Source organism: Leptonotus elevatus, chromosome 1 (genome assembly GCF_054856555.1).
Source record: "Leptonotus elevatus isolate MCC_2025b chromosome 1, RoL_Lele_1.0, whole genome shotgun sequence".
Classification (NCBI taxonomy): Eukaryota; Metazoa; Chordata; class Actinopteri; order Syngnathiformes; family Syngnathidae; genus Leptonotus; species Leptonotus elevatus.
The window spans coordinates 16,109,574-16,135,392 of NC_141239.1; the positions used below are offsets into that span (position 1 = coordinate 16,109,574).

The following is a 25,819-nucleotide window of genomic DNA, read 5'->3' on the forward strand; positions in this document are numbered from 1 at the left end:
TTGCTTTTCCTCATGTGGTGTCAGTGGCCGTTTCTCAATATACATTCTTGTCCGTACTTACGTCCTTGTGATGTCTTTAAACGTCGTCAGTCGCTGACCAAGTCCGGTTCCAATTGCAAGTACGTAAAAAGCCATAAGGGTCGAGCAAAGAACGGACGGAATACCTGCAAGGTTTCTGGTTCTGACGCATTGCCGTAACTGTGTACCACGTGACTAGATGTTATGGACCATTTGCACCTACGTCACGTGATCGCGTGATTGCCTTATGACGGACGGCGGAAGGAAAGGATTGTTGAATGGAAGTGGAAGTGACCCAGAGCGACTTAGTGATTTAGCGACTGCTATTTTAGAAGTTAAAAGTTATTATTGCCCATAGAGCCATGAAATCTACTACTTCAACCGAAGTTTGCCTGTCAGTCTTAAGTTGCACATTTAGTCAAGACTCATAGAGCGCGATATTTACTTAAGTTGGAGATCGCTAGTTTGAAAACAGCCCCTTACCTTTTGTTTCCTGCAGTTTTTACCAAGTTAACCAAATCGCCGACTTCGCCGGAATTCACAGCGCACAACCTATATCATAATGTAGTCAATGCCGTCTCTTCTTACACCGGGGCTGCTTCAAAAGCTTGTCGCTTGCTGAGTCTCTGGGACGAGATGCTACGCTCACACCGTGGGACAATATACCTCGCAATACAAAGGTAAAATTTGTTGATCATGGTAACTGACTTATTTTTAAATAGTCCGTTCTATATTGAAACGCTGTGATGATGTTATGTTACTAATTTTACTAGCATGGAATAAATGAGTATCGTAGTGGCAAGCTATGCGGTCATTTCATGATTATGACTCCGGCTCCAGAGTGAAAAATTCCAAACACAAAGACGAAATCCGCCATTATTAAACTTAGGGTACATTTTAAAACTAAGATGTGTGTTCGTGCAATTGGAGTGGACGCTAACTATCTGGCTCCTTAATGTGATTTGAAACAATCTTTGTTAGAGTGTACGTTTACTAGTAAAATGTATGAACATTTATCTACTAATTACAACATTTATCTACTAACGCAAAAATGATCACTGCAAATCCGTGAATACTTTGTGGGCTGCCAGTCCTTTCTGTTGATTGCTGCTATCAACCGTCACAAGAACGTACTCTGTGTTCTTGATATTGAGAAACGGCTAATGTCAACCCTGATTCCTGATTGTTTTCCACCTGTTTCCCATTACCCTCATGCGTCTCCCGGGTCTTGTGCCAAAGTGTTTCGTCAGGTTCACTCTAGCCCAGTCACAGTCTTAGTAGTCCTCAGCCTCGTCCTGTCTTCTGTGAGAACTTTTGTTTGTAACTTTTCATAGACACAGTATAGTTTTAGTTTAGGTTTGATTTTGTTTGTTTGTAGATTAGACATCCTCCCTTTTGGAGCGCCTTTAGTTTAACATTTTATAGCCTTTGTTTTTCCCTCTAACCGAGGAGTTTTATGTTTAATAAATATCAGCCTTGATGGCCAACTCTTCTCTCTGCGCCTGAGACCTGAATCCGCCACAGCCTGTCAGTACACTTTGGCCTGTATGGACCCAGCAGAGAGGGCGCAAATGGCCGCAGCGCTGCGGGCTGAGGAAACACGTCTCTCCCAGCAAGAGGAATTTCAGACAGCCATGGCAGCGCAAATGGGTCAGATCTCAGCACAGGTACGGGACCTGCTGGACCATCTGTATCACACCACTAGTCCTTCTGCTGTGTCAGAGACCCGAGCAGCCGCGCCGGTTCTGCCCGTGTCGGGAATCAGGCTAGCCTCCCCTGAGCAATTCTCGGGGGAGCCTGGACAATGCAAGTCATTTCTGACTGAGTGTGACATTCATTTTGAGCAGGCCTTTCCCTCAGATTGATCCTGGGTGGCTTTCATGATTTCCCACCTGACTGGGAGAGCCACGGCAGAGCGGGCACGCAATTCCCCGCTCAAAGTCATTATTAAAACAAAAAAACAACAACTCATAATTCCATGTGTATTACAAATTTACTCATCTTTTAGTCTTCTATTTAGTTATAATTGCCTCCAGCATTTTTATTTTGCTTACAAAAATCTCTCTCTCTCTCGCTCTATATATATATATATATTCTTCTTCCTTCCTTTCTCATGTCGTCTTCTAATCTGTCTGAGTGCAAACTGCTCCTTTTGCGATTACTACCGCGTTGTCAACAAAACAACACCATCCCCAGCATTTCATATTTTTTTCAGCGGGGTCGCACACATTATACGTCTTAGAACTAGTTAAACCTTATTGGTCCGCATGAGACATGGCAGATCGCTCATCCAATCGGCTTCCAGCTAGCGTCTACCACACAAAAGAGTCATGAAAGATACATTTTGTTCTTTCCCAATTTAATTTCAGTATTTATTCCAAACAGAACATGTACGTTTGATCGCAACTAACCGGTGAAAATCCCTCACTTCAACCAGGTACAGTACAGTATGTGCAAATCTACCGTTAAACCAGGAGATGGCATTGTTTAACTTCAAATGTTTTAGACAACCTCAACAACCAAATTGATCTGTACAACAAAAACTGGATTTAACCGGAATTTGGGCTGTTGTACATTTATGTGGTATTTGAATAGCGTTTGTTGCATGTATCTTGTATTTGTACTTTAAAAAGTATGCCTAATTCCTCAGAACTAAACAAAATAACAGAAAAGCAGCGATGATGAAGTGTTGGTTTTGTAGTACTAATAAAAGTAGCGAAGGATGTAATTAGATACGTTTGTTAAGTAGAATTAACCTTTTTTTGGGGGGTGGGGGGAATATATATAACAATAGGTAACATTCTTACCCACTATGAAACATAGAGGAGGTTTGATTATGTTTTACTTGGCTGTATCTGGCACCGGGTGACTTGGATCTTTGCAGGGTACAAATGACATCTTAAGAGACTATCAAGACATTCTGGAGTGAATAAGATGCCCAGCTGTCCGGGGGCTTAGTTGTATTGGTATGTATTGTCTTGCTGTGTCATTATATTGTATATATGCGTACTAAGGAGCATCTGGAACCTGCTGGAAGAGATTCATGACAGTCTTCCTTGTGTGGCGTTGAAGTTGACTATTGCAATAGACCGGAGGGTCATCTGTGTGGCTTCAAACACATGGCAGCACACAAAAGGCAGCAGTGTTATTCACAAGAGCAGCCTTCCCCTGCATCGTGTCCCTTCAGGCAGGCCATGTGCTGTGTCCAAAACAACTCTTGTGTTATGATGAAAAGAGTGAAGAAATGATTGGGGAATTGCGTAAGCCTACTATAAGTCTCTTTGGAGGTTTTGTGTATTGGACAGTTATTTCATGTCTGTTCCTTTGCACCGACCCCTGGACTAATCACAACTTGTCAGGCACATATGCTAGTTATGGAGAATTCAGTGTCTTCAGTCAACCTACAAGTTTTGGGGAGAGACTCGTCGCCAGCCAATCACAGCACATTGACCGAAGATTCACGTGTTTGGGAATGTGGTAGGAAGTTACATGGAGAAAAATCATCCTAAGAGAAAATCAATGTTCCCCAATCCTGGTCCTCAAGGGCCGTAGCCCTGCAGGTTTGTTTGCGTCCTCAAGATCAGGATTATTAGAAAGCTGATGAGCTGATTATATGAATCAGGTGTGTTAGAAGACGGAAACATCTCAAACCTGTAGGACTCCGGCCCTCTAGGACCGGGATTGGGGAAGCCTACCATAGAGCAATGTTCCCCCTAATTTTCCATGTGTCTGAGCATTCACACAAACTCCCTGAGCATTTCTTGGACCACATTGGGAAACATCAAACATGCACATGGCGGCCAAACCAGTATCACACCTGTCCAAAACCTGATCACACCTGACTATGTTTGCCTTGGGCCTCCCCAAAGCATGTGAATTGCATGACACATTCATGACCATCGACGCTTCATCTGACACTGTCTGTGAGTCTTGAAATTGACTATCAAGGCATTCTAGCGCAAAATGGCCCTCCAGATGTCAGAAACCTTAGTCTCAATTGTGTTGTGGGGCTGCTTTGCTACATCTGGCTGGCACTGTGTCTTGAATCTGTACGGTACAGTGACATCCCTATAGACTATTACGGCAAAATGTGCTACATGGCGCCATAAAGCTTGTTATTGATCATGTTCTAGGTCTGATTTGCTGCTTGCAGCCAGAGGTGGTTAGCAGCCAATTTTTTTTACTCAAGTAAGAGTAGCGTTACTTCCAAATAATATTACTCAAGTAAAAGTAAAAAGTAGTCATAAAAAATAACTCAAGTGCAAGTAAAAAAGTATTCGCTGAAAAGAATACACCAGTACTGAGTAACTGCTTGAATATAAGGTATTTTAAAAAACAATGTCATCAGACAGACAAAAACATAAAATTATGTGCAAATTCTGGCATCTTCAAATCATAAAATCAAAAATCTGAGCTTGAACAACAGTGCAAGCAGACACGTGAGCCCAAGAATGCACAATCCATTCGCAAACTGTGACGTAACTCGCTCAGCGCAGCTTCCCAGTCTAATCCCCATAGTTGGCAGTTTCTTAAAGCGAAAGCTCCAAGATGTCGTTTTTCAGTTCACTCTTTCGGGTTCTCATCATGCCTGCCAGTCCTCAACCAGGGCAAGTCGCACAAAAACATTTACAGATTGGTTTCTGAGAAAATTTAAGACCTTTAAGTGTGCAAGGCTGTAAAAAGACGGTAAATCTAATGTATGAAATGCGGATAACGACTCTAGTGTAGCACAATGTAGCGGAGTAAGAGTAGCGTTTCTTCTTCACACATCTACTCAAGTAAAAGTAAAAAGTATTGAGGGGTAAAACTACTCTTAGAAATATTTTTTTCTTCTTCAATAAATTACTCAAGTAAATGTAACGGAGTAAATGTAACTCGTTACTGCCCACCTCTGCTTTGCAAAGAACTATGAAATTTCAGCAGAGTGTCTTGAACCCGTGTGAGTACAATGAAATTAAGATAATCAAGGCATTCAGGTGAAAAATTTGGTACCCGGGTGTCAGAAAGTTCGGTCTTTGTTATGTTCTGGGGCTGCTTTGCTCCATTCCACTCAGGATGTCTTGAAACTGAATTCAGGTTGCAATGAAATCTCAAGACAAGAAAAGATTCCAACGTGATCAGAGACACAAATATTATCACCCTCGTGCCTTGAAAGGAAAATTGGAATCCTCTGCAATGTGCCTTAGAAGTGTAAACACGGAGATAACAATCCCCAGCACACACCGTGAGAAGATCGTTTGCACGGTTTACTCAGCAACAATCCAGTTCCTTTCATGGTGATTGTGCTAGGAAGAAATTCCCATGTGACTGAACCGGAGAAGGACAGGGTGCAGAAAAAAAGAGCACATCATCATTTTCACTGGATGTCGGCGCACGGTGGAATTTAACCTCTGTCTCCCATCTTACGTCCCGTCTTCTTTTGTCATGTCAGTGCTGGGAAAGAAAGAGCGAGAACGAGGCGGTTGTGACATGTCAACTGCCTTTCACCTTCACGGAGGAATGTTGGCCTGGAACTCACCATGTTGTCAGCCAGTCAGAAGGGCGAGATAAGAACGCACAAACCGTCATAAGATGATTGGCCCTTGCATTCCGCCGGATCCTCAAGCCTCCGCACAATCTCCTCACCGCCACCCCGTTTCCTCTCGGCCCATGTTCAGACATGTGTAACATGCTCACCATCTGTTTATTAACAGCAGCAATGTTGGGGTCAGTTTGACCCAGGGCATGTGTAATAATCCAGCGGGATACACATACCGATCAATGTCAGCCAAGTCCCAATTATCAGATGTCTTATCCTGACTGATTATCCTTTTCCCCTCCCCGGTCTGCTCTATGTGGTAAGGGTGTCAAAATGATCGCGTTAATATCTCGTTAACTTAAAGTGCCTTTAACGGCACAATTTTTTTAAAACGCTCGATTAACGACCGCTCCTTATTTGGAAAGCCTCTACTAAAGGGAATTCCAGTCATGACGCAGCAGAAACGTCCACGTCAAAATTACCCAATAGAAATGCACCGTTGACTGTACTACACTGGAGCTAAAACACACAATGTTTAAAGGGCAGATTGTTAGCGTGGATGAGCTATTTGGACTGTTCTCTGCTTTGACAGAATGCACTCGGTTAGCCGTTAGCAACGAGCTAGGTTGTTCCAGCAAGCGGTGTCCACGGCACTCTCAAAACCGGTGAGAGCCAAGAGCCGAATGGATGCCGTCTTGTCCGTTGGAGTGACCCCAAGCCACTTTTGATCTCTAGATGTGAGGTGTATTTTATTCATCATACTCTTGGCTTGCTGTTGCGTGCAACAGAGAGGCTCTGGCTTGCAGTAAAGCGGCATCACTTTACAATCAATGCGCATCCGAGAACGTAACAAAATAAAAGCTTATGTCACTATTACACAATTTAGCAGTAATAAATGAAATAATGCATATATTTGTGGGGGCTGGCATCTAGTTGCATTTCACAATTTAAAAAATGTGCAGAAGTTTGCAAGTTACTTCATGTTAAAAATTAGGAAGCTTCTTCTTTTCCTTTTGGCTTTTCCCTTCAGGGGTCGCCACAGCGAATCAGTTGCCTCCATCTAACCCTGTCGTGGGTGTGGTGGAATAAAAAAAAAAGTCAGTTGATAGCTAGCATGTGGACAAGGGCTTCGCACTGGTGTGGATGCTTTAGAGTGTCCCGTTGTCACAATGTGAAAAATCCCTGCGACAACCAGCGGGGGCCAGAGTAGCCAAAAATTGTACTCAAGTAACAGTACTGTTTACTTTAGAATAATAAGATTCAAGTAAAAGTAAAAAAAATATATATATATATATATAGTCCATCAAATTATTACTTGAGTAAGAGTAAATAAGTATTCAGTAAAAAAAAAAAGTAAAGTAAAGTACTGGCTGATAATTATTTTTTAACAGAGCAATTTTATTATTAATTTATTCTAATAAATGAAAATAAAAGTAGCGAATGGAATTCAGCTCAACGTAATGGAGTAATGGAGTTCTTAACATAGATACTCAAGTGAAAAGTATGCTTCAAAACTACTCTGGCAAATACAATTTAACACAAAAGTTACTTAAGTAAATTTAACAACGTAATTGTAGCGCATTGCTACCCATCCCTTGAGATGTCTTTTAGCAGATATATTTTCACGTCTTAACGTCATCACATTAACATATAGTTAAGTATATGCATAGCATCCATTTTACTAGGTCATGGAAGTGGTGCGGTATTAATGGACAGTTGACAGTTGAGCAGGGCGTGGTTTCACCACATCCAGCGAACTCGCCTACAGTGTTCATAAACAGAGAGAGCGGCTTGATTTTTCATGATTTTAAAGCCTCATTTTATGCAGGTGACATTTTTTAATCGTTCAAATTTGCCGGAGCTGTTAACGCTCTTCTATGTGCTGTGTCAAATTTCGAAGAACTAATTATTTTCACTTTTCAGGGTCTTTACCATGACGGTATATGTTTATTGACCTTAAACTGACTTGTAAAGCACGTGAGTCACATTCGTGTCATTGTGATGCGTCATTGTCAGCGATGAGGTTAGGCCCTAAACCGTTAGGGTGTACCGTCACAACTGAAACACCAGTGCTCTCGATTCAACCGTGTCAAATCCTATCCTGTTGTCCACGTTTAGGTTATGCTACTATATCAGAGCGATTTAAAAAGAAAATGCGTGTAGGAATGCAGCACACGTTGCTGGCGAAGGTAGAAGGAGTGACCGGAGGAATTTCAAATAGCATTAGTTGCTAATCTGGGAGGGACCGAGTGCCTTTCTTTGTCCCGTATAGGGTGTTGCAATGGGAATGGCAGGCATGACAAACACGCACTTTTGGTGGCGAGGAGGCCACCCCGAGAACTGAGAAGAATGCGGCTCTGGTAGTCATTAATGAGGAATGATCGTCTCGTTCTCTCGCTTTGTGGTAGAACTAAAGGACAGGAATGAGGATGTGCAGCATCAATGCGAGGAAGGAAGAGTTTCATGGACAAGAACAGTGATGATTTTGGCTTACTCAGGGTTCTTTTTATAAACCTGCACTTAAAGATCAAAACAATTTTAATTTAAGGACAATGTCATCCAAATTTGGCGTTTTAAATGGAAGCACCATTTTTGCTCAAAATGTAGCCAGGGTATGAATTATTTTTGGTTGGTCTGAAAAGTTTTAATTGATTAATACCTATTTTTATTCTTAACCAATTTTCAGAATGTGAGAGACCCCAAATATGATGAGGAAACAATTGGGAAGTCTCTTAGTCTTGACAAATGGTGATCGTCGATATTGAACAGGTTGAACTATTTACAGTTCTTTGCTCAAACCATTTTCCGAGCAGATCAAGCATGATAATCTGTCAGGGTAATATTTTAAATCAGATAATCAGGCGTATGCTGTCTTTGATCTTCAGTTGGGGACGAGCTCAAATTCAGCCTGATTATTATTGTTGATTAGTTGAATAATTGATGACACCATTGATGTCTTTTCAACACAGTACAGGATTATCACCTATTTCTCGTGAGTGTGATTAAGCGTTCCGATTCAAAACCAGGAGGCCAGGTCGTGTAAATTCAAATGTTTTATTGCTTTATGAAATGTAGAGTGAAATTCAACTGTAAAAACCTTCATAATGCTGTGAAGTTTGACATAAATGACTGCTGGAAGTCAACAGACTCAACACTCGCTCGGTTGTGTCCAACTTTTGACTTTGACCTCGATTGTCGGCACATAATTTAAAAACAAAAACTTACATACACTCTTTGGCATCCTGCTCAAAGCACTATATTATCTACAATAATAATAATAATTATACAGATCTCTGAATAAAAATATACTTAACAATAATAATTATAATTATTAACCTGTGTTTGTTAGTTCAAAAGCTCACAGTAAACACAAAAAAACGTTTTTTTTTAAACTCCCACACAAACTTCATCTGAACCAGCAGAATGGCCGCACAAGGGAGATGACACATGCATACGCACACGAATCAGCTATGGATAAATTCAGCCCTCCTCACACACATTTACGAACAACATCAGGTCTGTGTCAGTTTGGCAAAAAAAAAAAAACAACCCCAAAAACATTTATACAATAAATCACATCTGTTCACGTGTTTCTCGGCCTTGGCAGAACCAGCTGCCGGGGCTGCAAAAACACGCAAAACCCGAGCGATTCAACAGTGTCTGTTATAAATTAGTGAGCAACTTGGACGAAATTGAGGTTACTCAGGTTAAAAAAATCCACATTTTGTCGGAGGGGAATGCTGAATATTTACAGTATCTCAGAGAGCAAGAGAGAGACCGTCAGGCTTAAGTTCATATTTGGGAAGTTGAATCCGCAGCTTTGTCATCCACTGGATTGGAGAAATTCAATTGTAAGGAAAAAGAAGAAAGGAAGGAAGCAGCAATTGCATCTATTTTATACAGTATATAAATATGTCGGCATACACGCGCCAACCACAATCCAAAATACTGTCCAAGTACCTGGGAAGAGTCCTGGGCCGACTGCCTGCAGTCGCGAGTCAGAGCACAGCTCTTCCTCGAAAAATGGGAAAACAGTAACCCCCCCCCATTTATTTCCCACGATATTCCAGCCTCTTACATCCAATATCTTCTTCCTGTGACAGACTTCACACATTTCGGGAATTCTTTCTCACACTGTTCAGTCCTTTTAAATAAAGATCTCCACTGCTTCCGACTCCAACTCTTCCAGGCCTCTGAAAGGGTTTAATAGCAACTTCTTTGGTGTTGTCTTATCTGCGGAAAAATAGGATAATTTTCCATTAGCTATATATATAAGAGATAATAATTGTCCAAAAAAGCAAATCAGTTTACTCGATTGGAAAGACCTAAAACAAAACTTGGGTTTTGTTAGCCTAACGGGAACCCTGGTCCTCAAGAGCCACTGTCCTCCCCGTTTTCCATGTCTCCCTCCACCAACAAACTTGATTTGATGAACAGGATTGTTTTCAAGCTTCTACGGAGCTTGCTGATGAGCTGATGATGAGTCAGCTGTGTTGGAGCAGGGAGACATGGAAAACAGGCAGGACAGTGGCTCTCGAGGACCAGGGTTCCCTTCCCCTGGCCTAATAGCAAAGTTATTTTTGAACCTTTTCACAACAAGCGGGAAGTGTACAGTTACCATGATTCAGTCTTTGCAGATTACCGCACAAAGGCACGCGCAATTGGTATTTTTCATTGAAATTGTGACAGTTAAAAATGATTAAGGCAATTATGCTATTAGACTAGCGATTCATCTGTTCCACATTAAAGACATTTATTCAAAGTTGATTCCTCATTCTAATTCCAGAAATTCTCCGAACTATATCCCACATTATAATAATTTACAGTTTCCGCCATTCAAGTGGTGAAGACATTAAAATAACCCCCCCCCCCCCCCCCCAATTCAGACTGAAAACATTCTAAATTGAAACTGTTCGGCTCATTCAGTACAACTCGTAAACTATTTTTCACACTCCCAAAATCCTTGAATTTTTTGCGTAAAATTCCTAAATTTACACATTTAAATTTCTCGACGGACTAAAACCATTCCAACTTCAAACTTTTCAGCACATTCAGGATATATATGGGGCTATTTTAACATTCCTAAAACAAACCAATTTCAGTGCAAAGATTTCCATATCTCTCGACCTTCAAGTCTCATATTCTACATTTCAAAAAAATCTGTTAACTCCACAGCATTTCAGTTCAGTGGCAGCTCTTAAACATTTACACGTAATTTCTTCAGATCTTGCATTCTTTTGTTGTCTTGTAATGTCTGCAAAACTGTTCAATTGAAGAAAATGCTGGTAAACCGGAGGCTGGTCTGCTATCAGTGACTAAAGGTTAACAGAAGTTGTCCACGCTCAGACAAGCTTCTGTGGAAAAAATGTGCTCAATCGACAAGATCCTCATAGTTCTAGAGCATGCACATTCCAGATAGTATCTCATAACTAAGCCACAGCTTGGTTAATCAATGAGAGCAGCAACCAAGTCCAACATCCTTACAGTCAACGTTAAAAATAAATAAATATATATATATATTGCACAGTTCCCAAAACGTGCGCAAGTCCCTCACAAAATGCTCGTAAAAAACAATGATTGGCTGCCAAGTGAATGATCAGCTCCTCATATATACGAAAGGCGCATATCTGTGAGGTTACTCACCACCGGGCTTGAGCTTGCTGATGCCAGAGGCCTCTTTGCCTTTCGTTCCCTCCGTCGGCCGTTCCAGCGTGTTGGGTTCCGACTGAGCGGAAAATGGGTGGCTTGGCAATGTCTGGTCGTCGGACAGACTCTTACCTAGGGGAATAACAGCACGATGTCAAACATGAGTTGGGAAAAGTCAACTAGGCTCAATTCCTCAACATATTTTTTGGTACCCTATAACCACACAAGTCATCTTTGGTTTATTGAAGAGTCTAAATTGTGTATAGATGTGAATGTGAGTGTGAATTGTCATTTGTCGATATTACTGGCTACCCCTCTTCTCTTCCAAAAAGTCAGCTGACTCCAGACATGCTAGCTTAACTCATTCGCTGCCATTGACGGCTATAAACGTAAAAAATTCATTCGTACTATTTCTATTAGTTTAACTTTTTTTTTTGTTAACAAGAGTATGAAAACCTAGAATTTTTTTATTGTACATTTAGAACAGATATGAAATTTGTGATTAATCGCGAGTTAACTAGTGAAGTCATGCGATTAATTACAATAAAAAAATGTAATCGCCTCTTGCCCCTAATTTTTAATTATCTTTATTTTTTATTTTTATGAATTTATGGCAGTGAATGAGTTAATTGAGGAGTCAAATTTGTCCATGTCTATACAGTATGTGCCCTACGATTGCATGGTGACCAGTCACGGTTATATCGTTATAGAGTTGTACCCATCCCAGGGACTCTAGCAATAGAAAGTAGCGATTTTTCTGCATTTCCGCTCCTTACCTCGACTCTTGGATGCACTCTTGGCTGTGAAAATGGAGGGCGTGGAGGAGGCCAGTCTCAGGGGTGCCCCGGCCGCGCTCAGGAGGTTGGTGCGGGTTGTCGGTTCGTCCTTCTGCCCTTGGTCCTGGTGCAGCCGCTGGGTGAGGATCTTGATCACAGCGTCCTTTTCCAGGATTTGAGCGTAGAGAGCACGGATCCTGAGAGACAAAACGGGAGGAACGTACTGTATTAGTTAAATGACAACACGTGGAACTGCTCGATGATCTACAGTAGCTATAAACAAATCAATGTCCATCGGCTTGTGGAGAGCGGATGGCAACATAAGTCAAATATTCTCCGAAAAGGCACGCACCTGTTCTCCATTTCCTGATTCCGGAAGTCTGCAACTGGCAGGTCCTCGTTGAAACTGTTGTTGGAGGAGTGGCAAGGCGAGTGGTTGATGATGGTGGTGTCTCTGCAAAAATGTAAACAAATGACCTTTTAGCACTCGTTTTATTGTATAGTGAAACCCTACCAATTATTACTGTAAGATTGTCAGAGCCAAAGTCCTGTGGTAGTAGGAAAGTAGTAACTTATTAAGGAAGTATTATTGAAATTATACATCGTGACAATTTAAGATCTTTGTATGTGGGGGGAGGAGCTAAGTTTAGCCTGACTTGGTTATGGAGAGTCTTTATTATAAGGTGTATTTTTCTAAATAAAATCATTTGTCATTTATTATTTTAGGGTAGTGATGTAAGATGATTTTTGAAAGTATAATGAAGTGTTTAATTGTTTTTCATATACTGTATTAGTTTTTAATTTGTGTTTATGAAACTTGCTAAAAACAATTCTGTCAAATATGCTAAGCTTATAAAACATTTAAAGAAATAAACAGATAAAATGTGGTGTTGTCAATGAAAAAGCAAAAAGTTATACCGTAGTTATTTTATGATTAAAATAATTGCACCATTTCATGTAATACTCAAACTAAATAAAAAACTTCTCTTAAAATTAAAATGTATTTACAATTTGTAATTTGATTTACTATAAAACAATTTTTTTTAAGAAAAGCTATTTTAAAATAAAAAGTCATATCTTCACACATTCAACTTATTGTGCTATGTTTGACACTTTCTCTCTTTCTTGTAACCTTTTGATGTAGGCCATGTTTAGTTTTATTCGAATAAGTGGCGGGTCAATAAAAAACCTGAAGCGGGTTGCTCATGGCCAATAAGCTGGACTTTGGCCACTGCTGGTTTCAACTATTAATACAGGGTACAAGAAGTTAGTTCTTTAGTTTTTTACAATTGAGTATTTGTCTATTTTAGGGTGAACGTTCATTGTTTTTGTCTTACATTGTAATGTGTTAATAAATTGGCAAAAATCAACAACAACAACAAAAATCACCCGCTATTTACCAATTTTAAAAGAGATAATATCGCCAGATTAATCAGTCTACTTGCAAGTCAGGGTAGCACTGTTACTGTGTCGGTAGAGCAGTGGTACCTTTGTGCGGCGGCGGTGGCGGCCACCTCCATGGCGAACTGCCTCATGGTGCTCTCCTCCAGGTACTTCTGTTCCCAGCGCACCATGTCGGCCTCCAGCGCCAGGATGCGTTCCTCTCGCTCCCGCAGACGCTCTTGGAGGGAACCCATGGTCACTCCGGGTGGTTGCGACTGGCGCTGTTAGGTAAAATAGTTGGTGAGAAACTTCACTCGAGCATTATTGTCTTTCCAACTTTTATTGAGCAAAGGTTAAATAATATTTATTTTTTTCATAAAAAAAAAAGGTCTTCTCATTATTCTCATTGGATAATTGGTTAATTGATTTATTATAAACAATACAATGTATTTTTTAATGTATAATTAAAGTTACATTTGAATTAAATGATTGATTGATAATAACTGTAGCAATTAAATATAAATATAATTAAAAAAATATATATACTAATAAAAGTATAATAAAAATTAATAATTTTACATATTTTATATTCACATTGTTCCTTTTTTTTAGGCTACATCTATGCAAAGAATAGTCAAATAAACCATTTTATTTGTACAGTAAGTATGAATAATTTAAAATGAATGAGTTTAATTTTATTATAAAAAAAAGATCATTTACATACAGATTTGATCATTTTATTTAGTAATAACTAATATTTCCATATGTACTATATATCCCTCTATTCTATTAATTAAATTTGAACACCGATCATTGATAGATAGATACATTATTTGTTGTAAATAAATCATCATTTTCAGATCAATGAAGTGAAATCGGATCATTTCGATACCCAGCGGTTAGGAATTGTCTACAAGTAGCTTTTTTGGTGTTATACATTGGCTCAATAAAGGTTGGCAAACCCGACCTAACGTACCTGCTGAGCCCTCAAACTCCGGAGCTCCTGCTCCAGGCGTGTCCTGAGCTTCATCTCCAGGCTCTCCCTCTTCTCACAGGTGGACTGCAGCTGAGCCAGCGCGCTCTGGAGCCTCTCCACCTTCTCCACGTATGCCCTCTTCCTGCGCAACTCCTCCTCCAGCTGACGGCCTCGTCCCCGGGCCGCCTCCAGGGCCTCCTCCAGCCTCCTGCTGCGGAGGCTCTGCTCCTCGGCCTCCGCCCGCAGTCGCTCAGCTTCCCGCTCCATGCGTTCCCGTTCCACGTTCTGCTCCTCATCTGCGAGGGAAGACAAAATGAGAATTCGTAAGTCCATGGTTGGGGTCTAGAACACGGGTTTTCAAAATGTTTAGGTCTAGGGAGCTCGATCAGAAAATTTTCCAATGATGCCCTCATGATCTAATTAGATAGATTTATGTGCATCCCTAAATCCGCAGGAAGGACAAAATTGCCTATTTTTAGAGAAAAAGTTGTGTTATACATTACGTGTACACTCATGGTATGCAAAAGAATAACTGATTTAAATGTGTATACTGTGCATAATATTACTTTGGCTTAAACTATTTTGAAATGCAGTACAAGATATTTTAAAAGTACAGTTCCGTTGTATTTAACTTTAAAGAACAATACATTGGCATTTGATATTCATAATCTTGCCTGAGACAATTTTTCTCAGATAAAATTTGGAAATTAAATGTTTGTCACCAAGTTCTTTCTTGCAAAAATTATGCATTTTTATTCTGTGAAAAGACACATTTTTCCTTTGGTAGTCAAGTGGTTTCTCCATTAAAGAAAGAAAGAAAGTATGTAATCGTTACAACAAGGACAAAGACGTACTTTGTGGAGATAAAGTTGTACTTTTCCAAACAAAATCATAATGTTATGATATTAAAAGTTTAACAAGGGAAAAGTTGTATTTTAACAAGTGAATTTCAAAAACTATTATGATATTATATACTGTATAATATTTTCAGGAAAAGGCCTTTTTTATTGGCTTTATTCATTTACTGTATGTGTCTTCACCGTTATAACATAGCATAAGTCACATATGACCCCGTCATTCCAACAAGTTTGACACCCCTGGGTCAGAATCTTAAAACTCCAGCAGAAAAAAAATCTCCTCCATGGTAGCCCGCGTTCATTTAATGAAGCACTCACGGAATGCCGAGAGAAAGGAGGAGGAAAAAGGGGGGAGAAAGCTGCCCTATCCCTTTGACCCACATAGCGCTTTGGCATTCCTCATCAAGGCCATACAAACACCGGCACTCTACTTGATCCCAGTTCCCCTCGCAGACAACATAAATCAGTTCAACAACAGGTGTGCGCGGTACGAGAGATTTCCAGCCACTTCATTTCACTTCTCTCCTTACAACATGGGTTGAATTTTCTAAAGCCTTCTAAAGAGGATGTGAAGGTTACGCAAGGGAAATTCCTGCATGTGTGAGACTCTTAGCTACAAAGAGACCCCACACCATCTTAATCCAATCAAGAATGCTGATTAGGCTACAAAGAAGAAAGGACAACTAAAGTGGGGTACACACACACACAAATCAAATTTTTTAACACTTTAACCCAAAACGTGAGAGACCCCACACATGATGAGGAAGATATCTGCGGCGCACACAAGGAGACCCAGGCACCACACAAATATGTCTGTTGTTGAAACCAAACCTTACCTGTGAGAGGCAGTATAGTACCAGAGGGCATCCAGACTGCCCAAAATGACAATAAAGTAGTTAAAGTTCAAATTAAAGATAGTGGTTGCGGTAGTGGTAGGTCGTCATGGAAGACGCTTGGCTAACTGGTAACTTATAGAAGAAGATTGACTAATTTGTAGCTTAAGTAGTAACGGAAGAAGCTTGGCTAACTGTTAGCTTAGGTAGTAATGAAAAAGCTTGGCTAAAAGGTAGCTTATGTAGTAATAGAAGAAGCTTGAGTAACTGTTAGCGTTGGTATAGTAACAGAAGAAGCTTGGCTAACTGTTAGCTTAAGTAGTAATAGAAGAAGCTTGGCTAACTCTTAGCTTAGGTAGTAACGGAAGAAGTGTGTCTAACTGTTAGCTTAGCTAGTAATGAAAAAGGCTTGGCTAAAAGGTAGCTTAGGTTGTAATAGAAGAAGCTCAGCTAACTGGTAGTTTGGGTAAACTGGTTCAATTCCAGCTCCAATTAAGTTTTAAACGCACATGATTGAAAGTACTGAAAAGACTTAACATTCACGATTGTTGGTCCCGATTGTTTTCCCAGCCGACGAAATCACTTTCATCACACGCCACACTAATCACTTAGGGTAATATTGTAGATGCATCCGAAAATCGGCTGTGTTGGTTTTGATCGGAAGATGTGATAAATGCTCACATTCAGATTGTCGGCATGTGTGTGTTTTGCTTAATTGGCGATTATTACACAATCACAGATTCCGTGGATGACTGAACTTAGTGTTGACTTTACAGAAGATTTACCATCGTAAATATTGAATATCTTTTACACTTACGATTGTGGGCCACAATTTTTGTTTTCTGAGCCTATCAGGCAGTAAAAAAAATCGGAATCTTCAGATCATTGGCCCTATTCTGATTTTGATCGGAAGGGGTGAATCCAGTTCACATTCAGCCGCGTTATCGTATATCCCACTCTACCATGAATTTCATTTTCTGAGCAGATTGGGGAGGAAAATCAATCGCCGTTAACACACCTCACACCACAGGAAAATCTAGTATCCGATAATCAGGCTTTGCTGACTATCATCGGACAGGGCGACAAATTATTAAATGTTCTCTTTGGGACTCACTTTGCTCGAGGAGTTTGGCCATGATGTGCTGGTTGTGATCGGCGACCTGCACTTCTTTGGCGACGTGCGTCCGGGCGTTTTCCAAGTTCTCCTTCAGGTCTCGGTTGAAATCTTGCAGCCTGCGGATTTCATCGACCAGCCTCCTCCTCAGCGTCTGCTCCAGAGTCTCTCGCTTGCTGCTGCCCTGCATCAGTTTCTCATAGGCCTCGGAAATGCGCTGGATTTCCTGCTCCAACTGAGATAGGGACAGGAATAGACAGAGGAGGAATTTTTCGGTTAACCTTCTGACATGACAGGGAGAAACTGGAATGTTGCTTTTTGTTGTTTACACAACAAACTGGGGCCGGTCTGCAAAAATAATTTGCAATGAATTATGTGGCATTTTGTGCGTAGGGACTGGTGGCCAATAAAACAAACATACTAAACCAATTCCTCTTCCCTACCTTTTATACCTTTTATAGGATAATTAAAAGATCACGTTTTGTGTATTGTCACATGGATCCGACATCGCTGCTTGAATAAAGATTCAGTTTTTTAAATTAATTAATTAATGTATTTATTTTTAGAACACATGATATTATGACAGGATTCAAGTCTTATCTTTGAGAGAACAATTAGTTTTTTTGGGAAAATAGTCCTTTTTTTAAAACAAAAAACACATTTTTTGAGAATATAGTTCTATTTTTATTTTCCTATTTTTTTTTAGAAAGCAAAACATTTTTGGGAACTTAATTCATTTTTCAAGAATGTAGTGCCATTTTTCAAGAACTTAAGGCACATTTTTGTGAGACCATAGTTCTATTCTTTTTAGAGAATAATGTATTTTTGAAATTCACTTGTTGGAATCTGACTTAAGCTTTCACTTAAATATCATAAAATCACTACTTAAGCTTGGACAAATATTACTTTATTCCCGTGGGTTTATGACTTTTCATCCCCCAAAAATACGTTTGTGTGTGTGTGGGGGGGGGGGGGGCTCTATTGTTACAACTTTTTCCCTCTTAAAAAAGTGTAATTTGTTTCCATAACATAATGACTTTTTTCATTAAAATAGATATTTTTTCCCATTCTTATAGCATGTTTAACAAGCATTAGGATTATGAGGGGCTCCTTGGAAAAAAATTGCTCCCTGTAAGAAATTCCTGGACCCAAACAGTTTGAGATCCACTAACATGGAAGAGGCGGTACCCGTATGTACACACATTTAAGTTGTATGTGTGTGTGCATGCTACATTTCCCAGAAGGAATTCAAGCCCGCACCACTCCCCGTGAGACTGATTTATATCGACATTCCTGAGGGCTGATAGCCGCCGTTCCAGGTGCAAGCACACGCTACGCACCACACATGCCCATGTACTTACGCACACACAATTTAAGATACACACAAAGAGCAGCACACAGCGGTCTGTGGAAGTCTGCCAGCAAGGAAGGTGTGCATGCCTGTGCCTGGCCTGTGGAAACGGCCCAAAAAAAGACACCCACCATTACAGGCATGTTTACTCAGAGCTGCGGCCCAAGAGGAGAAAAATCTTTCCAACCCTGCTAGTTATCATTCTTTTCAGCTGAGACAAGGCCAGAGCCATGTGACATAACTCCGGAGATATTTTACAGACTGGCTGAGGTACTAAAAAAGTTGTTTCCACCGCGGTAAAAAATTAAGCCACGTTTTCCAACCAGGCGGAGGCGGAGGCGTTGCCATTTACATTAGCTCATAGCGGCGCTGTAAACCTCCCAATGGATTCAACAAAAACGAAGACTGAGGAGGACAAGCTTTGTGTGAGAAAAGACAAATTGTGGACGATTGCCCTTTGACCCCTAAAGCCTTGCGCACATGCCGATTTTGATCATCTTAACAGATTACACACATCAACATATCTCTACATTACAATTGTCAGGTTTGACTGGAAAAATCACTCTTAACACACCTCACACTACAGAATAATATTTCAGAGACATCTAATAATCGGGCCTTTATCGACTTTAGGTAGGGTGAGAAATTGCCCGATTGTCAGTATATGCCTTGCTTAACTATCGTTTCATATCATGTCCTAAATACACACATAAGGATTTCCAATCATTGATATTGAACACTTACGATTATTGGCCCCAACCACTTTCACTTAACTCATCCCAGACCACAGGATAATCACTCAGGATAATCTTTCAGAATGATCAGATAATTGGAAGGGCATAAAATCCTAACATTTACCAATTACGATTGTCAGTTCCTGACCTTTTCCAGAACAGATCACACCACAGGATAATCCCTTTGGGTAATCTTTAAGAGACATTTGATAATCGAGCCGTTGCCAAGTCCGACCTCAAGGGAGGGAAAACACTCAAGGCAGCCCGATTATCGGTATTCACATACCTTGCTGCACAGAATTATTTTGCCATCCAAGAAAGTAGCCCCATCTTGGACACCTGTCTGTGAAAGATAACCCTAGCAACCAGTTGTCTGTATTCTCTCGGCCTCATCTGCACTGCGGCGATGCAGCTGCCACCTTGCATACCACAGAGGCCCAACCAGAGGTCACACTACTGTGTTTAGACACACTCCTCCCTTTGTCATCGGTAGCGCATGTGTGCGCTCGCTTTAATTCTAAACAGGCCATATCGATTTTTCAGGGCCAGCAACTGGATCGGGTGGTGACCCACACGCAGCTGATGGGGAGGCGGAGGGCGAGGGGCTGACGGGGTTCGGTGGCAGGTGGCAGGTGGCAGCCCGCTGTGTGAAAAGTGAAAGGTCTCTTTTGTCCGCAGCCAACTGCTCTTTGTGCACATTCTGGCTTTTGAACCTGATTTTATGCCGAGGCAGCTTTTTTCTCCACTGGGTGGCAGAAACTCCGTTGGTAAAGTTTGAATTTGGGAGCGATGTCAGTTTGTTTTTTGAGGTGGAATTTCTATTTCAGGTCCAAAAAAAAGATAGAGAAATAAAGGAGCCTTTTCTTCTGTTATTATTATAATTGATAGAAGTTGAATCAATGAATTATTGATGATCTCCACTGTACCATATTTCCCTTGTGATACCAGCCATGTACGGGATACCAAGATGCCACAGACATCAGGCAGTCTGTTGACTGGCTGACACTTTGGCATAATATGAGCATTTTTGATCAAAGTAATCAACGTGGTACGTGCTTCTCCCTGGCCTCACCTTCTGAATACGACCCGTTTTCTCCCGGTGAGCCTCAAGCTCTTGCCTCAGTCTCTCGTTCTCCATCAGCAACAGCTCCACTTGGTTGGGTTCCTCCAAGCCAGCAGGGGGCAAGCCGGAGAACGCATTGTAGCAAGAGATGTCGGCTGGCGGCCCGGACTGGATGTACCTGTGGGCGAGACATTGTTAAGTGACACCTTCCTGAACCTGAGCCAACCTAACCCCTGTACGAGCGTCGGGGCCAGACTGGAGACTTGAATGCTTGGACAATACACTCTCTATTCCAGCTCCTTGGTCATCAGACGCGCCGGCTCCAGTAAAGAATGTAAAGTGATGAACTATACTATTTTGAAAGGCCAAAGTACGCATGTAAGGTGTTCCAGACGCAGCGTGCCAAGCATTACAAATACCTTTTGGACCACGCTGCTTTAAAAAGAAGCAAAATATGAGTCAAGCATATGTTTATGCCATGGCTTTGGGTACCTGGTCCTTCACTGGGGACGTATTCAAATGAATCCACCTCTTAATGACACTACTATCATGTCGCTATTATAGAAACCATCAACACTATGCTACAAACGAATACCAGAGCATAGATTTAAAAAAAGATGAGCACTCACAAATGCCGAACCACAAATAAGTTTAGATCAGGGGTGGGCAAACTTGGTCCTCGAGGGCCAGAGTCCTGCAGGTTTTGGATGTGTCCCTTCTCCAACACAGCTGATATATGATCAGCTCATCAGCAAGTGGTACAAAAGCCTGATAGCGATCCTGTTGATGGGAATCAGCTGTGTTGGAAGAGGGAAACTTCCAAAACTTGCAGGACTCCGGCCCTTGAGGACCGAGTTTGTCTATCCCTGGTTTAGATTAAATCAGCCAGCACTCCTGATTCCAAAGACCCTAGGCAGATTAGACTGACACAGCAACACACAGAGGCTAAAGTCCGACTGGACTACCAAGTGAAGAGAATACAACATTTGGAATAAATTCATACAGTTTCATGGAACAAATACGACAAATTAGGTTGTAAATGTAGGTCAGTGCTCTTGATAGTGTTTGGGCCAACAGAGGCCCTGATGGTCAACCACTGTGAGGAACTAGACTATTTTCGAAAGGCCAAGGCAAGCAAGCATTTGAGGTGTTCCACCCACAGCATGCCAAGTATTACAAATACCTTTGGACGGGCGCTGCTTTAAAAAGAAGGAAAGTATGACTCAAGTATGTGTATACGCATGTGAAACTCAAAGCGGAGCCACACCACAGCGTGTGATGTCATGTTGCTTCTTAGTGAATAGATGCAATTAAGCTCAATTTGTACCTGTGCTGCGGGGCCTGCGCAGGCTCCTGGGCCTGGTGTGGGATAAATCCTTGTCCCTGGACGGGAGCCGAGTACTCAGGTGGAGGGTTGCGTTTCTCTGTCCCCTGGGGGCCCCACTGGGTGTAGTAAGCCAGCTCGGGGTAACTGTGAGAGGCGCTCTTGACTGCCTCCGTCTTGACAACGGCATCATTCCTTTCCAGAGAGATCTGCATGCGGTGCTCGCTGAGGGACCGAGCGTGGGCGCATTTCCGCTCCGTCTCGTCTACCTCCTCGTGGAAGGCCCCCTCATTGGACTGCCTACCGGGGCTGGGTGGCGCCCAGTGGGTGGCCAGATACTGAGAATGCGCCTTGGCTTGCTCATAGGTGGGCAGCTCCTCCCCGTGGAGCTGGTAGAGTTGAAAGGCGCTTTCAGAGTGGTGGAAGTCGCCCTGGTGCTCCTGGCCCTGGGGCTCTTGTCTGGCGGAGAGCTGGGGGAACGGAGGCTCCTCCTGGGTGAGACTCTCCAGAGAGGACCGGGGACTCCGGCCCATTTCGCCCCCGCTGCTGGGCCCGCTATTGCTCCCGCTGCCTCCGCGCAGGGCCTGCTGCTGGATGGCGAGTAAGGTGCGGGTGTCGGTTGGGTTTCCATAGCGAAGCTGCTCCTGGATTAGCCGGTGCAAGACCGTACCGGACGGCTCCTCGGTGGACGTCATGCTGATTCTCGCTGAGGATTCAGTTCTGTTTCTGCTGATTTCACTGAATTGGCTGTGAAACCTACAGACGAGGAGGATGTGGTTGTATTAGCATGGCTGATGACAGATTGTGACACATGCAAATAGTATTTAAGCAGAAGGGTGTTTTCACATTTGGGCCCTTACTGAACACGGTATAAAAACTGAAGCAAACCAGACTATGACCTCCAGAAGTGGTCGCAATTCAATTTCAAGGTGCAACAATGTGACTACAAAGTGGTCCAGGTTCACTTATCCTTGATTTGTTACTGGAATGACGGAGAATTGGAAGTCCCTTTTCAGAGTAGTCACTAACAGTCACAGATTAGATTTGGGGCCCAAACAGAATCAGAGGAGTTGTCCATAAGAACTAATCAGACCCCTCTAAAGTCAACCAGATCAATACTACCTCCAGAAGTGGCTTCAATTTGACTTAAAGGCTTAACATCGACAACGGCCCAGGTTTTCTTTGCCTTGGGTCCTCTTATAAGCAACTTTGCCACTTCATGAGAACTGATTGGACCCCCCTAAAGCAAATGGTCTCAAATCAGTTTCAGTTAGTTCAAATAAACTCAAACTCAGTTTCAAGTGTATGGAACCAATGCATACACAGTGTGAACACAGTAATCCAGGTTCATTTTGCCTTGAATGGCTACTGATTTGAATCAACAAGGCCATCATTCTCACGACTACTTCCAAAGTGGTCTCAATTCGGTTTCAAGGATTGACACATGCAGTGTGAACAGAAAGTGGTCGCTTCACTTTGCATCAGATCTTCTTTCAAAGAAGCTGCCATGTGAACACCAAAAAACGCCTCCAAAAGTGATTTCAATTTGGTTTCAATGTGCAATGTGAACAGAAAGTGGCCCATGTTCACTTTGCCTTGGATCTGCTTTCAATTGAACTTGTCATTTGAACTCAAAGCAAAAGGAATACCTTTTGAGTTCAGATTATGCGTCAATAATGGATCTTTTCATCTGTGGATCAATGTAGCTCTGTATCTATCAAACAAAACGAGGTTATTTGTGAGTCACAAGGGCCCGGACACAGCTTTTAAAATATATCTTTCAAAAAAACAAGACAGTGCACTCTCTCAACAGCGACAACATAAAAATGTGGAGACTTTTTTCCATAGCAAGCAAGAAAAAAACACATGCGGCCAAAATTCCAATCTCACGGGCAAGTAAAAACGCACAAAAGCAACCCTCGGGGGAATCACTTTTACTTCTTCTATCTCGCTTTGAAATCAACTTTAGGTGTTATAAAGAAACAGTAAGTGTTGATCGTGTTTGTAAGGGGGTGAAAGAGTGAAAAAGGACCAAAAAGTCAGTCTTACCAGCTCAGGCTCTCATCCTGACAACTAAAAGGGTTTCTCTGATGTGTGGAAATCCAACTTTTTGTATTAATTCCAACCTTGTGTGTCTCTTCTTTTTCTTTTGGTTGGCTTTGAGGAACCAAAACGCACGTCCTCCCCTTTTGCTGCTGCTGTGTGAAATGCTGCTTATGCTGGGGGAAGCAGGCGGGCCGATAATAAGCCAGCAGGGAGGAGGGACCGAGCCGGGAATGCCAGGAATGTTCAACTGGAGCTCCCTCGGGGGATCAGACGTGTAAAAAGCAGCAACGGGGGAAGAAAAAGGAGGAGGACGAGGAGAAGGACGAGGAGGAGGAAGGGCTTGCTGGGCTTGATCGTGTAACATAGTACCAAAAAAAAAAAAGGAGAATGATTTGGGTATTTGTTTACAAAGCTCTTGCAAAAGTACTCACACCTTGTAGGCTACTTAAGTTAAAGCATAGGCACTTGTTCAGAACAAGATTCGAGTAGATTCAAGGTTGCAATGATTCAACTCCTTAAGTATTTTTTTTTAATAAATGCAGATTTTAACATCTACTTAGGCACAAAAGTAATAATGTATTTTCACTATCAATTACATAGAATATTCACTTTAAAAAACGGCACAAAAAACGTGTAGCCTACTATTCACAGCCAGCCCAAAGCATAAGCCCCTGTTTAATAGTTTGTTTTACGTTTTTTTTTTTTTTGTCGTGGCATTGAGGAAGAACAGATTAACATGAAAGACAAATGTGTCGATTTAAGAGTTTTATTTTGCTAATAAAAAAACAAAAGCCTTTGCACATTTTTACATAGTTGAAGACCCAATTATTCAATTTGAGATTTTACCATCACTGTTAAAAAGTTGTTTGAATTTTTGTTGATTTTATTTCATTAACAGTTATGTTATTTGTTGTTGGACATTATTTATGTTTTTTTTTTCATGATCCCACTGAAAAAAACTGGGAATGTTGGGTGAATCAACCCTAGTCTGCTTTTAAAGTGTTTTTTTTATCATACTGACGGCATTCCTACATACGTAGTTTCTAAAATCAACCTTTGCTTTTGTGCCCCATGGAGGCTTGGGCAACATTTTCATGCTATCAAAAATGTATTCCTATTCCAATGAACTGACTAACAAAAAATGTTACATTAGCTTCAAAAAATTCTGTTTAAATAACGTGATAGGAAATCTTGCTTCTCTGAATCTATTGCGTCATCACAGAAAATACATACTAAATACTGAATAATAATAATATATACTCAAGAACAGTGTAGATATCTGAAAAATGCACTTACTTGGTTACATCCCACCACTGATTTACAGGAAAAGGGCCCAAATGGTCTTTGTCTTTCTCACTTCTTTGATCTTCCCTTTTATAACGTTGTGACCCTGTGTGTGTGTCAATAGAGGTGCTGGAATGAATGGAATTTTTTTTTTTTTAATGTAAATGCAACTAGCCTCAAAGCAAAAAGAGTCTAAACACATCAAAAATGTTTGGTCTTATTTAACTCAATAATGCAATTAAAGTTTTGGAAGAAAATGGAAATGAACAAAGACGATTTTTCGTGATAACACTCGTGGAATGTACAACTGATCGTTTGAACAAAGGTCATCTGGATAAGGTTTAATCCAAAGTAATTAAAGAGGCAGGCACTTCTGTCAATCGTCAATTCCCGTTAATAACGATATCCACCTTTTGACGAGTGCACAATGACGCAAAGCCTCGGGAAAAAAAACCGAACTGAGAAACGACTGAAGCAGGTTTCCATCGATTGGGGCAAGTACAGACGTTCCTTCTCATCCCGTGTATTTTTGCAAGGCTTCCTGTCATTAAGCATTTGCCACAAACATTGTCATCCACAGGAATTGATGATTGATGGAAGTGCCCACATCTTTTTGTTTTGAGGTTTAGCCATAAAAATGGGCCGTTCTTGAATTTTTTTTTAATCCCACGGTACGAGTTTCTCTGATCAACACACAACTGGTTGGCCTTGAGGATTAGAAGTTAGGGAAATGGATGGATGGATGCTGAAAATTGAACAGGAAGTCGGCCATTTTGGGCTTGTAGTGTGACAAACTCCTGCTAGGGAATTCCTCCACATAAAACTTAATCAGGTAGAGTAGCGGTCCTGAACGTTTTTTGCGCCACGGACCTGTTTCATGTAAAGCAATATTTTGA

The 25,819-nt window shown here is 41.3% G+C and overlaps 1 protein-coding gene and 1 long non-coding RNA gene across 3 annotated transcripts; one reads left to right on the forward strand and one right to left on the reverse strand.

Moving 5' to 3' along the window:
• Window positions 1–2,131: 2,131 nt before the first annotated feature.
• Window positions 2,132–25,407, forward strand: LOC147181056 (uncharacterized). Of its 2 annotated transcripts, XR_015095319.1 has the most exons (6): window positions 2,132–2,455; window positions 2,903–2,984; window positions 13,509–13,641; window positions 14,397–14,640; window positions 18,363–18,440; window positions 19,750–25,407. It is a non-coding gene; the product is annotated as an uncharacterized LOC147181056 (long non-coding RNA). The 2 variants fall into 2 exon arrangements; XR_015095318.1 differs by lacking the exon at window positions 2,903–2,984.
• LOC147181057 (angiomotin-like 2a) lies at window positions 8,572–23,931 on the reverse strand. The gene is made up of 10 exons (XM_086077675.1): window positions 23,643–23,931; window positions 21,597–22,349; window positions 20,279–20,447; window positions 17,122–17,356; window positions 14,318–14,613; window positions 13,447–13,622; window positions 12,311–12,412; window positions 11,959–12,155; window positions 11,180–11,314; window positions 8,572–9,769 (listed from the first exon to the last, which is right to left on the reverse strand). Exons 2-10 carry the CDS (start codon window positions 22,286–22,288, stop codon window positions 9,684–9,686), a joined length of 2,088 nt encoding a protein of 695 aa, XP_085933801.1. The 5' UTR covers window positions 22,289–22,349; window positions 23,643–23,931; the 3' UTR covers window positions 8,572–9,683.
• Window positions 25,408–25,819: the final 412 nt, after the last annotated feature.